The sequence below is a fragment of the Melanotaenia boesemani genome, chromosome 22 (genome assembly GCF_017639745.1).
Source record: "Melanotaenia boesemani isolate fMelBoe1 chromosome 22, fMelBoe1.pri, whole genome shotgun sequence".
In the NCBI taxonomy this organism is placed as follows: domain Eukaryota; kingdom Metazoa; phylum Chordata; class Actinopteri; order Atheriniformes; family Melanotaeniidae; genus Melanotaenia; species Melanotaenia boesemani.
The window spans coordinates 9,434,900-9,448,230 of record NC_055703.1 but is presented as its reverse complement, the minus strand read 5'-3'; the positions used below and the strand labels follow the sequence as shown (position 1 = coordinate 9,448,230).

Genomic DNA, 13,331 nt, shown 5'->3' with positions numbered 1-13,331 from the left:
GAGGAAATATTGCATCCTGAGAATAAGATGATTCATCACCTCTGGTCTGAGCTACATGCTGTTCAGAAGAGTTTACCATAAAACTGATCAGTCATAAAGAACTACCGTTGGCAACAAGAGAAACTGGGAATCCTGATGGCATGGACAAGCTCTAAACTCATTAAATGAGTCTGGGATTAAAAGAGACTGAACACAGCCAAAATCCATAAAGAAACCAAGGCAAGCTCTGCAAGGGGAAAAGATTTGAGCTTAGGAACTGGGTGATACGGAAAAAATCAACTCGGAGCTACAATAAGATTAGAAATGGAAAATATTTAGAAGTCTGGATCATTTGCAAATAAAAAATCTGCATCGACTGATGAAAACTGGTTAATTAATTTTATGTCCACATGCCATTTAACTAAAGTTCTGTCAAATACAAGCATCATTAGGGTACAACTTTATTGCTGCTGCGGGGAATTAAATGTGAAATTTTACGGAAATTATTTATTAGACGATTCAATGTAAACTTTCTTCCTTTAGTTTGCAGCAGAAGGTCATATGTTCATTTAAACTGAACGGTTTTCTTTGCCTTTCTTTCAGATAAAAAAAAAGGCTTCTCCTATTAACCCATTTTCTTGTGCATCCTGACAAACACAGCACATCACAAGCTGTGCCTATTGTCCTTTTGTCCAAGCAAAAACCCAGGCCTCACTTTTATGCAGTAACTACTTTAGCCTGAGGTAAAAAGAGTGTTTATTATGACTTCAGACATCCCATCAAGGTCCTGTGATGGATTGACATCGGAAATGGGGAGAGGAGCTGTCTGTTTGCTGTGATGTGAGATACGAGGCAGGGGGAGAAGCGAAACACAGCAGAGTTCCATCTACATAAATGCAGCCTAGTGGCTTTTGCCTTGGGCATGCTATTGACTGATATGGAGGACACATTATGCAGTCTCTGCATTATCTTTTATTCTCCTTCCAAAAATAGTTCAACAGTTAAATTTTTCAGTGGCAGTGGAGAAACACTGGTGAACCTTGTCAAAATAAGGGGGACGGGGGGGGGGGTTGGGAAAAATGAGAAATGAGGATGCCATCTAAGATTAACTGACATTTAGGGGTAGCAACAGAATATCCAAAAGAACAACACTTAGTTTGGTAATATAAAACGTCTGACTCTTGAAGACATTCAGGAGCTAACTGATTCAGCTTAGTGACTGAGAAAACTGAGAGGGCTTAATTATGAATGAATGGAAGACACTCCACATGAACCAGATCCTTGTGGTGATGCACTACGAGTGAACCCAAGCCTGTGGCCTAAGGTAATGGTCTAGGGGTTTACAGTTCCCCCTGGGAGGACTGGTAGAAGTGGTGGAAGATAAAGAAAGATGGGCTGGGAAACCATGACAGAGCATGTACACAGGCTAATGGAAACCCACCCATCCTGCCACCCCACCCTCACCACCATTAACTGCAGCAAGCTCTGCCATCTTCCTAACCTGGAGCGACCTGGAGGCAGCAGCACCGGCCATCTGCATCTCAACAACTGGGCTTATCCGCTGCTGCTGCTTTTAACACCTGATTCATAAATATCCCTAGACCTCAAAAAGCCCTCTATGTAATCTTCTCCATGGTTGCAAATAGTGCATCCCATTCCTGCCACCCCTCGGTGATATCTGAATGTCACAGGCAACTCCCAGCTCTAGGCAAATGGAGAAGAGGCATAGAAAGAGAGGGGGAGAAAGGTGGCCTAGATAAAAGCCCTATAGAGCTGCAGGTACCAGAACAGCTCCAGATAGGCCCCCACCTGCAGGTTATGATCTAGGATAACTTCAACCTTCAAGTGTCCTGACCTTCCACTGAAGAAAAAGTAAAAAGCTGCCAACCCCGGCATGACCCAGCTGCACTGGCTAATATTTCAGTTTCCTTCTTCAGCACTGGCATCATGATTGGCAACTTCCCCCCTCCACAACATGTGCTGTGCTTCTGTTCTGTGTTTGAGTCATATCTCAGGACATAACTGACTCTGATCAATTAGCCTAATAGATGTCTTGCTGTGGCACTCCAAGTGAGAACTAGCTGGCAGTGTCAGAAATTAATCACCTGAGTTAGCCTAATTAATTATGCCTCTGGTGGAGGCTGATAACAACCCTCCCAAGAGCTTCCAAATTGGTGGTCCGCATCTGGAATATTTGACTTAACAGATAGACAGCCAAAAAGTAGCATTTAAAGGCCAATGCTACCACAGGGTGTCACCCTTGAAAAATGAAGGTCTGTGCAGACAAACCATCCGTTCACTTATTTCCTTTTGTTTTACATCATCACACAATGAACACTCTGCATTATTAAACAATTACACTAGTTTCACTAGTTTTGTAAATACTTTAAGTGCACACATAAATGATCATATAGTATAATACAGCAAAAAAAAAAGGACGAAAATCAGTGATAATGAACCAACCAAGTGAAACGTTTGTCTTGATTTAATGTTTCTAATACATTACTTATGTAGTGGTTCAAATGTGATGTTTAAGTTTTCAACCCTCAACTGAAATATTCAAAAGTAAATGCATTCATGTTCAAATTCCCTCCACACTTTTTATGTTTTCAACCTTTCCCAGCAGGACTAAACAAACTGTGCAGAGCTTCAATCCTTACAGTGGCCAACAGAGGCCCTCCTCTCTCCAGTAGTCAACATGTCCCCTCGAAAAAGAAATGGTTTACCTACACAGCAGGGGCTCCATCAGGGGCACTCTCATGGGAGACAAGTGCCATCTAGTGCTCATCTGCCGTACTACACAAACACAGAGACCTTCATTTTTCCTACAGAAAACATTTCATTACTACTTCAGTTGATGATTTGGTCTGGTCCATATCTCAGCCATAAAGCAAGGATGAGAAGTGATTTACAGTGACAATAAAACAAGTTTTGAATCTTGTTTGCATCATCCTCTAGCTCATTTTATCCTCCTTTGTCACTACAGGGTCTTCTTTTCTTTTTCTCCCTTTCATAAAACATCTACAGCCTGCTTTGCTCCGATTTGCTCAGGTAACGGCCTCATTAGTCTCCCCCCTGCCCATCCCTGGCCCTCCCTTCACCTTTAGGCACCTGCCGTTTACCACAGGTGGGCATGTAATTGCTCTGTGGCATAGTCATGGTCTTCATGGTTGAGAGAGAGAGCAGCTTTACTGATGAGGTTGGTTTCCATGCTGCAGTGTGTGAGCAGGCGGGTGTGTGGCATCACACATATCTGGTTCACTGCTGTAATATAACAGGTGTTTGCTAGTGTGTCAGAAACCAATAAAAAAATGAAAAAAAAAAAGAAGTTGAATGAGACAGAAAGCTTTGATTAAGTTAGTCAGATTGAGCTTTGCGTTTGTTTTTGAGTTGCCTGCATCAATACCTTCAGGTGGGGAAATATATATATATATATATATCTTAAAAAAACAAAACAAATAAAAACATTTTTTTAAATAAAGAGAGAAAACTCACTCGTGGTGTTTGGTTTGTCAGCAACCTCACCATGAATGCTGCTTTTGACCTGCTCCTCTCCTGCTCCGTGGTGCTTTCGAGTTGGCGACGCACCCAGAGCTGCTGTCAACTGAGCTGGCGACTGGAGGTCTGCGGTACACACAGAAGAGAAGTCGTCGACAACAAACAACACTCCCAGTGCTTTGTGTGCAATTAAATGTGAGAAATACTTCTGAGATATACTGCCAACTGGACGGGGCCAAAAGGCAAGGAGGGTACTTGTGCAAACAATGATGAGAATGTGATCTGACAGAAGAAGATGACCAAAGGGTTGTCATATATTAGTATGAGTGCAACTACATGTCACTCAGAACAGAGTTAATACATAAAAACTAATATAAATGTCACTGGTTGTATTGTATGCTTTACTCTGAGCCTGACTGTGGCAGCAATGAAAAGCAGAAGTAGAGCATAGAGATGAAAATCAAACATTTCACCTCTGACATGAAATGATATTTTAGCCAAATTTATCACAGGTCTTTTCATCTGGTCACATGGAATAAAAGTCCTCCCACCCAGATGCACGGTGAGTTTTGAACAGTGCTGCAACTGGATGTCAAACTGCACTGAACTAATTGATAGGTTTATGTCAAGACCTTGACTGGAAGATAAAATATTTACACCGCTCTATTCCTCCTTACGGGCAGTTGACTTCTACTACTGCAATATTCATTTAGCATCCTGTGCTTTGGGTTGCCAAAAGAGCAAATCAAAAAGGATCTGGGTGACTTCTGAAAAATTATTTCTTTGATAAGTTTACTGCTTTACATGGAGGAGCAAAGCCTCTATACCCCTGAGTCAAATGTCAACAGGCCTCCTGTATATACACTATGTGAAAGCAAAAATCAGCATCACTATGTAGTTCTCTCAGTAAGTTTTAGCTTTAAAACATTTCTAAAAATGTAGTCAACTTAAGACTAAAGAAAAATATTGTTTAGTGTTGACTATTTACAGGGGTAAGAGGGGGAATTGTGTACTCCATATAAGAGAATGTGTTAATTGACCTATTCCCATGAGGTGAAGTAAAGCAAGAGTATTTGCATATAAGTACATGTCTTTGTGCTTAATATTTGAAAAGTCACATAAAAAGTCTATACTTAGCTTAAGTGGATCATTTAACACATTGTATGGATACTTCTATGTACATAAGCCTAATTTAGATTTACCCTGCGTCCACTCAGAAGTGCTGGAGGCTGTTTGGTGAGCGTACCAGTACAGAGCGTCAGGCAGACAGCTAGCACAGAAGGTACTGTCTGAAAGACTAGAGCCTCAGGCTTCACTTCTGTGTCTGCCACATACGCTGCACTACAACTGACTTGCTCTATCATGTAATACTGGGCCACCCTCAAAATAATCTATCAAAAAAGGGGTTGTAGAAACAACAAACAGCCACAGCAGGCAAGCTGAGAAACCTGTAGCGTCAACATGAGTACTTCAAATGAGGGAGTACAATCAAAGCGTTTTTATATTTAATTAAAAAATGACTTTGTGGTGATCTGCTAAGCCTTAACATGACAACACATCCCTACAGGGATACAACCAGTTCAGAGAAAATTATGTTTACTCAATTAGACTAATGAAAGTATCTCACAAAGTGTGGTTTTTATTAAATGGTACCAATTCCAGATGTTTGAGCCTTTAGCCATTTCATTTTTCCTTCGTAAAAAATAAAGTTTTTACCCCTCTTTCTGCGTGCCTCCTTTATCTCTTCACACATTCGGTCAAATTCAGGGTCCAGCTCAGCAGCAAATATAGCATGGGCTGTGTCCTTCAAACTGCACGCTCTGTGCCTGATCACCTTATCTGAGGAGGAAGGGGACAGCGAGACAGAACGTTAGCGTAGGAATTGGTAGATTTCTGTGCAGCTTTAAATGTGAAAGTCATTCAACAGCATCTCTGCCATAAAACTTTATATATTCACTTCTTATCCTACCATTATCAATGCACAGTCACCACATCCTCTCATAGCATATCATGCATGCAAGGCAAATAATCAATTGTAAGCCCAACCTGTTCTGGTATATGTGAGAAAGAGGACTGCAGCCTTTTCTCACAGATTCATGAAGAGGATAAAGATAGCTTTATAAAGAAATGTTAGCAAGCAGAACTCATACATAAAAGCACAGATTTTAGAATATCATGCACACACAGGATCACAAACAAACAGATTTTTCTTTAAATGCACACATTTATTATCCAAGACTCCTTAAACCTTCAAAACTCCCATGCCTCTTTCCCCATACATGTGCCAGTGCATCATTAAATCCCCGCCTGATACCTCAGCATCCATGGAGGGAAAATAAAGACTGATTTGCAGGCGCAGGCTAAAAGCACAGCCACCGTAAACAGACAGTTTCTCATTACAGCAGGCAGTAGGAGAACAGTTCAGGCATAGCAGGGCAGAGGGGTCACAATCTGCCAACTTTTGCACTCTAATTGGAAGATGGCAGCTTAATTGCAACGGAGACAACTTTTGTGTGTATGTATGTGTGTGTGTGTGTCCTACAAACAAAGCATATCTAAGCTTGTGTAAATGCACGTGCATTTCAAGGACAAACATGCCTGTCAATGGAAAAGGTGTCAAAGGCCACAAAAGGTGGCAAAAGCATGGTAGAGGCTTATTTTTTTTTATTTTTTTTTTTTAAGCACTGCCTAACCTTCACACCTACATGGCAAGAAAACTCTGTAAAAACACTGCTGCTTATGGGTTCCTTCGTTGGTAGAGGACTCATCAACACTTCCCTCAAGCCACCAAGTAGCATTTGTGACACTAACCCACACTGTGGAGTTATTATTTGTTAATGTAGAGTGGTAAAAAACCAATGTGACTGTAAACAGAACTTTAAATAGAGTAAGCGTGAAGGACAAGGAGAAACAGACCACTGAGGTATAATGAGGCTTTTTCCCAGCACTTTGAGAGCTGGTGTCCAACTTGCCCAGCAGCATAATTGCGTAGGGTCTGGGCCATATTCCCTGGGCCAAGCGGAGAACAGTCTCCGTTAGTCTTCTTTATTAAACTGCCTAATTGCATTTTTCCCCTTTAGTGTATCATTTGTAGACCCTGCACTCTAACAAACGACCCAGGCTCTTGCCTGCGAAGACAGATATAATTTATTCATTTGGGTGAAGAACTGCCTCCCATTACCATCAGGCAGCTACTTTCTTGAAAGAGAACTGAAGTAGCTAAATACAGAAGGCAAGAATTAACCCAAATGTTTGAATGCAGGTAACCTTCAGTTATAACCACAGCAATGCATTACTAACAGCAAATACCCTTATCTTCTGCATGACAAGCTTATCCAACTTCAATGTATATGTTGCAAATAGCCAGGAATTTTTGTGTCTACATGCGTGTTCCTGCACTCTGAAAGGGTGCCAACATGGGAATAGAAACACAGTTCAGTTTGCAGGATATGCAATCAAATTTTCATGCATATACAGTCTTCCAAAGCCACAAACTATGAATTACCCTAAAGAGATGCTATTTTTAGTCACTGTTTTACAAACAGCACTTCATCTTTGACTAGAAAAATAAAGGAATTTTATCGCTAGGAAGACTGTCACAGATTATGAAATGCTAGGTCTAAATACCTTGGAAATATATACCAGTTATCTTTTATTAATGATTTTTTATGTAAAGCTTGATAACTATCTCTCTATGGCTTTGATTATGTGTACTGAGACACAGGTGTGCAGGATAAAGACAATGTAAATTGTGTAGAAGTATTTCGTGCATTTTGTGTGCATACTGCATATACTCATGAAGAGTGGTGTGCATTGTTTCTGTGTGTATTCAGGTATCTTGATCCTTACCTCCAGGATCCTTGTCAGGATTGTATTCTAAAGCATTACTGCAAATGAGGTCAATGTCCACCAGGAAATCCTTGGCTGTCAAATATTTGTGGGTGTCAATCTTTGTCATAACAGTGGAAAGGTCCATGGGCTGCCTAATCACCTCCAGGTAGTCTGACACCTGTCACACAAATGTAAAGTTCACATTAACAAACGGCCTGAAACGAGCTCTGTCAAGCCATTACTGGAAATAGGTGCTTTCATTATTCCATCCCACTCTACCTCCTCAATGTCAACCGGCTTGCTGAAGATGCTAAAACGTTTGTCAGTGGCCAGGCGCTTGGTCACATCCCTGAGAAAGAGTCTGAGCTCCCGTAATGTGTTTTCCTCCTGTTCAGCTAGGCGCCGTTGTTCCTCCACCGACAGGACTCTGGGGCCTGGAGGATCTGCCTCTGGTAGCACCTCTTCACATCTCTCTGTCAGGAGACAGGCAAGAAAATCAAGAGGTATTAACTTTTCCATTAAGCTTATATTGATACACAAAACCTAAACACTAAAAACAACTAGAAAGAGATGTAAAGACATTAGTTCAGCTTCAGCTAGTGTGCTAGTTGTAAGCTAAAACTAAACAAACCCCATCCTAGACTTGGTCTTTAATATTAAGTGTGGTTGAAAATCGCTCTATACCCCAGGGGAAGAAAAATAAAATAAAAAGCATGGTTTATGAAAGGGGGGGTGTGCGGATAGACTACACAAACAGATCTTGAAATTCACCAAGGAATAGCCTTTGGCCAGTGGCAGCATGATAAAGAATGGCAAGAAGATATCCCCAACTTCTCTCCCAAGATACCAGCGCTCGCCCAAGGCATCTGCTGACATCGTTAGGAAAGAGTCTAAAGCACCTAAGGGTGCTCCACTCTAGCAGCAATCCTGATACTAATTATGGCTAATCGCAGCTGGGCCCTCTCACAGCAATGACCCCCCCCCCCCAATGCTTTTCAGTTGGCCTCTCTGCTAGACGTCAGACTGCTGTCTCAGTAAAGTCAGAGCCCCTGTAGAGCGCAGAGCCAGTACAGCAGGGGACCCCTGCCTTGCATCCATGAGGAATCTGCAGATGAATGCACCGCATTATTTCCATTTGAAAGTCCGGGTTGGCAGTTCTCTCATACTGAACTGCAACAGGGAGCTGTGGGAGCAAAGATGGAGTGACAGGTGATAGCTAGAGAGGTGAACGTGAGAGACGGATGGTGGGGCCTGATTTTCCAACTGCCCAGGATAAGTTTTATGTACAGCAATGTCGAACTGTGTGCACCACCCTAAATTTCTCACATTTTACTTTTTTTTAATCTCCTTTGGTTCAGCATAAGGTCAAAGTATATTAATTCTAAACATTGATATCAGGCACACAACCAGGAAGATTTCCCAGGCATTTTAATCAGATAACATCTGCTCTTCTACCTCTACACTGGCTCCAGAGGAGAGAAAAAAAAACAAAATACTGTGGGAAAGATGGAAAACTGAACTCGCAGCTAGGAGTCAACACTGCCCTCTAGGACTGACAGCAGAGATGAGTGATAATGGTCTCATCCTGCATGTGTATGTGTGTCAACAGAGCTGCCTGGTACCTGTATTCCTGGGGCGTGGTGGAGGTCTGGCTGCTTGAACCAGCAGCAGGTCAGAGAAAAAGTTCCTCTTCTCCTCTTCTCCTGGAGGACAAAGTGTTACTACCTCCCCGTAGGTCCTCTGAAAGATACTTCTCACCTGCAGGAAATAAAAAGTAAAGAAAATGAGCACCATTCTCAATAATAAACATATGTAGGGAGTGCAAGACCCGTTTTGCATCAGACACTAAGTGAGATTACCGAGCGCAGCAGAAAGCAAAGCACTAAACTTAATGAGCGTGTGAAACTGTTTATATGCACATTAGTAATAAAAAAGGTAAGAAGTGTTTCATCCTTTCTAATGGATTTAAATCAATATTAAGTAAGTCCTCCAAACAATGCATCACCTTATAGTTGTAATGAAATAAAGCAGTAATGGCTTCAGGATAGAAATGAGCTTTTAAGCTTTGGGGATTTGACTGTTGAAAAGAAAAGAAGTCTTTAGCTCAGGGTTTTAAAGAAAATCAGGTATGTGCACAAAACGAGTCAAGGCTGGATTCAATGTCCAAAATATGTCATTTGGAGTAATTTAAATGTGAATAATTAATGTACCACTTCAGTGCCCCGCCCCCTCTTTCTTCTAAATGACAATGCATTATTACAAATAGAAAGTACAGAGGCCAAACAAATAAAATTCAGATCTGGAATCACTTATACTGGAGGCAGCAGGAGGCTTCCTAAATCCCAGTTTAATTCTGTGATATAGCCCAAGGCCACTGCTGACAGGAAGCTGTGCTGCTGACTAAGCCCAAACATTTCTCTAAAAATCTCCTCTGTTTAATCAATCATGTCGATCCACTACTTTATTCCTGGTATGTTTTGTTCTCTCTGCTTGCTGTTCCTTTTTGTTGCCCTCTGGATTATACGCTTTCCCATTTGTAGACTGTAAAATAAATAAATAAATAAAAAGTGCAACAGCAGGGGAACCAGGGACATTTAGAGTGTATGCAGCACACAGCAGGTCCAAATTTTCAGCGCGATTCGAGGCTGCAGGGGTGTTGACACAGTAAAGACAGCAGAGATGTGTAGATAAATAAAAAGCAAGGGGATCCTGAAGCAAAAGCAAAATTGATACAGAAAGTGGGTAATTTCTGCCTGGTTACATCTACTAGTAAACAAATCATGATAACTTTTTAATGGCAGCAATTTGCTTTAAGATTAAGCATAAATATGGATGTCAAGTGTCCTGTTTTTATATTTTCATTCTTTTCTGAAGAGAAAATACTTGTGAGGCTAGTGTAAGAGAAGTTGGCTTGAGTAAGGGACTTCATGGTACTCATGTAGAAGCAGCTGAAGCTGAAACATCTTTCTGTTCTCAGAAATGAGAGCTGATCCCTAAGTGCTAAAAATCAGCCCAAGAGTTACAAATCACAAGATAAAGGCTGATCGTGGCTTGGAGATGATTATCATTTTGCTGAGATCAGGTGGTGAAGGAGCTGTGGCATCAGATGTAATGCAGTATTTCTGGAACCATAACAGAAATGTTGTTTAAAGTGAGGCTCGCTTTACTTGTCTGTATCAACCTTTAAGCTATTGTCATGAGCCAAAAAAGATGAGAGCCTAGGAAATGTAGTTCAGATATCCTTATGGAGATCAGAGAAAAACCAGTTCCTTCATTCTGCAAGCTGCAAACTTTTTGGCACAAACGTTTGAGAGGAAACCCGTTACTGTAAGAGGGATTCATCCTACGCATTTTATTTAATGAAGAAAAAAATTGTGATAACGCCTGGCTGCAAAAGTCAGTGCTTAGATTCAAGGCCTTTATTGTCTGCTTTGTGCAGGTCATTTTTGTCCAAGAACGGCAATAACAGACATAAAGACCCTCAAGACTGATCCACCTATGTTATTAGTTCTGGAATTTCTCCAGTGGTGCCCCATTATTAACATTTTACATCATTAATCTTATTGTTTAATAATAACTGTCCATGGAAACGTATGACTAATAACTAGAACAATTCCTAATAAACCTCAACAAAAATGTCACTGCCCCTCAAAAATCTGTGGTTTTTCAATCCATGAAATAGTGTCCAAAGAAAAGATTTTCAAATGATCAGAGCAGCTTAATAAAAATGCAGACACAGACAAGCCTGATGATCCATGGCGTTACTTCCTATTCCATGGTACAAGATATAATGTAGTACACTGAGATCACACTCCAGATTTAATCACATTTTTATGTTAAAACCAGAGGAAACATTCCAATTCTGCATGTAGCCAAGAATGTCTGCCCACCCTTCATGCTAGAAATACACATCCAAAAAGGCACCACAGTGCTAAAAATATGACTATCAAGACAGCATCTCTCTCTCTCTAACTGCAGGTACATCACTCTTACGATCATATGATCAAGCTACTCTCATTTTCATTGGTCTTCCATAAAAAAAGAAAACCAATCCAAGTAGAATGAACAGCTGCTAAGCGAGGGAGGGAAGCCACAGAGCTGGACCTGAGCCTGTGGTGTCAGTTTGGCTTTGGAGGGATGCTGCCTGTTCCCTGCTGAGGTTTGGAGCTGAGACAGCAGCTGTCACTGTGCTTTCTGTGCCGAACAGTAAAACAAAACCATCAGATGGCCAAATCACTTAAAGCAGCATAGATTGCAGCAAGCCCATGCATGAAAATTATTGATAAAATAGTTATTCTAGTGCAAATATCTAATTATTAGATGGGGGAAAAAAGAAAAGATGATAGAGCACCTCAATCAGGGAAACATAAAATTCAACTTTGAATTTACAAAAATCCCTAAGCATATTTTTTTAATTTATTTTATCTTTGTTTATGACTGTGCATCAGCTGCTGCAGTGGCTCAGTTATTCACATTATCTCCCATATAAAAGTGACTGTCAGAAAATACCTTCAGTTCATTCAAAATGGCATAAAGCTTTTCTGAACCAAAGATAAATATATTTAATCATCCAATATAGAACCTTAGAATTTCAACAGGTGACAAAGCAGAATCTCGCTCACTAACAAACAAAGCAGCACAAACATCTCTTTAAACGGGAAAACCAGTCGCATCTTCATTCAGAACAATGCTTCATCGAATGCCAGCAAGTACTCTACTGCTCAGCTGGCCAGCAAAGCCTTAAAGACTTAAAGTACAATGACCAGAGCCCCTTTCTGCAGCTGACTGAGAACTTGGGAGAAATGTGAGATTTACAGTAAAGGAGGAAAATTAACTTTTTCATTGACTTTCTAAATTCCTACAATGATTTAGTTCCCTGACAGCTCTGCACACTAATGGTAACCAAATTTAACGTTCACAACTATGTAAGCATGCACAAAAAGCCTGGTCAAAATGTTTTTGTTATAGTGAGGAATACAAGTTTCATTGACTTACAAAAGGCTTAAAGCTCATACTGCAACTTGGAGTTACAGTTAAAAATTAGGGCTGGGCACGTGAAGGTGTTACTATGTTAATAGACAAATTGAATAATGCCATGCACGTTAACACAAGTTTTTTTTTCTCCTTTTTCAAATTCCTTGCTCTCTGGCCACATGCAGAGGTTTGCACTCCCTGTCTCTTCCTCCATGTCTCTTCCTCCATGTCTGGTCCTGCTGATGCGGTGTCTGCTGTAATCAGGAGAGACCGGGTTTATTAAAATAAACAGATGTTTTCTGTTTGGCACTTAAGAAAGAAGGGAAAGAACCAACATTTCTCTTTGTCCATCAAAATCCATGCAAATGGACATAAAATTTTAGTTTTATGGATGGGAATCTGCTCCCAAAAGACAATGAGAAATGTAGTTTTTATTTTATATATTTACTTTTTTCCTATTAACTAAAGGCAGTTTTATCCTGGTGGATATAAGTTTTGAGGCAAGGCAGCAAAGACACTTTATGACTATGTTTTACATATGTGAAGCATAAATTGGCCTTCTTTAGCCTCGTTTTGTAAATCTTGGTCATAGCAAGATGAAACTTACAGTTTTGGAATCTGTGAGATGTGAGCTTTCAGTAGAGCAGCCGTTTGTCCATGTTCATGCCGTCGGTTGGACACAAGGAGCCATAATATGTGTTCACACATGTTTTTTGACTTTGTGTACCTGGTCTTAATTGTTTGTTGTCTTAACTGTGTTTGGTGGTCATAGAAATGGTTTTACTGCGCTGCTAGCTGAGATTCTGGACTTTCTGTGGATACCACAAGTTTAAAACCAGATGTTAACCCCTTAACTCCTAGTAGCGGAGGGTGCAGGCGCAAAAGGTTAAGCTAAAACATTCAAGCTAAGAATGAAAAGTTAAGAGAATTTATAAGCAAGAAATCTGGATCATGAACCACAAAAGGTGCACAGATTGAAGTTATTGCAAATATTGTGAATATTTCTCTCTCCATCTAGAAGCTGTGAGATTCTAATCCTGCTTTCTGTC

General features: G+C 40.6%; 1 protein-coding gene across 2 annotated transcripts in view; it reads right to left on the bottom strand.

Annotated features, from left to right (window-relative positions):
• Positions 1-13,331, bottom strand: part of atad2b (ATPase family AAA domain containing 2B) — a 60,687-nt gene that overhangs the window by 34,406 nt on the left and 12,950 nt on the right. The window contains exons 20-24 of one of the 2 annotated variants that reach the window (XM_041975894.1): positions 8,931-9,066; positions 7,588-7,781; positions 7,327-7,486; positions 5,194-5,316; positions 3,475-3,603 (exon numbers count right to left, since the gene is read on the bottom strand). In XM_041975894.1, the coding sequence (XP_041831828.1) occupies positions 3,475-3,603; positions 5,194-5,316; positions 7,327-7,486; positions 7,588-7,781; positions 8,931-9,066 (742 nt within the window). The remainder of the gene's footprint in view (positions 1-3,474; positions 3,604-5,193; positions 5,317-7,326; positions 7,487-7,587; positions 7,782-8,930; positions 9,067-13,331) is intronic. The other variant, XM_041975895.1, reaches the window with a different exon arrangement.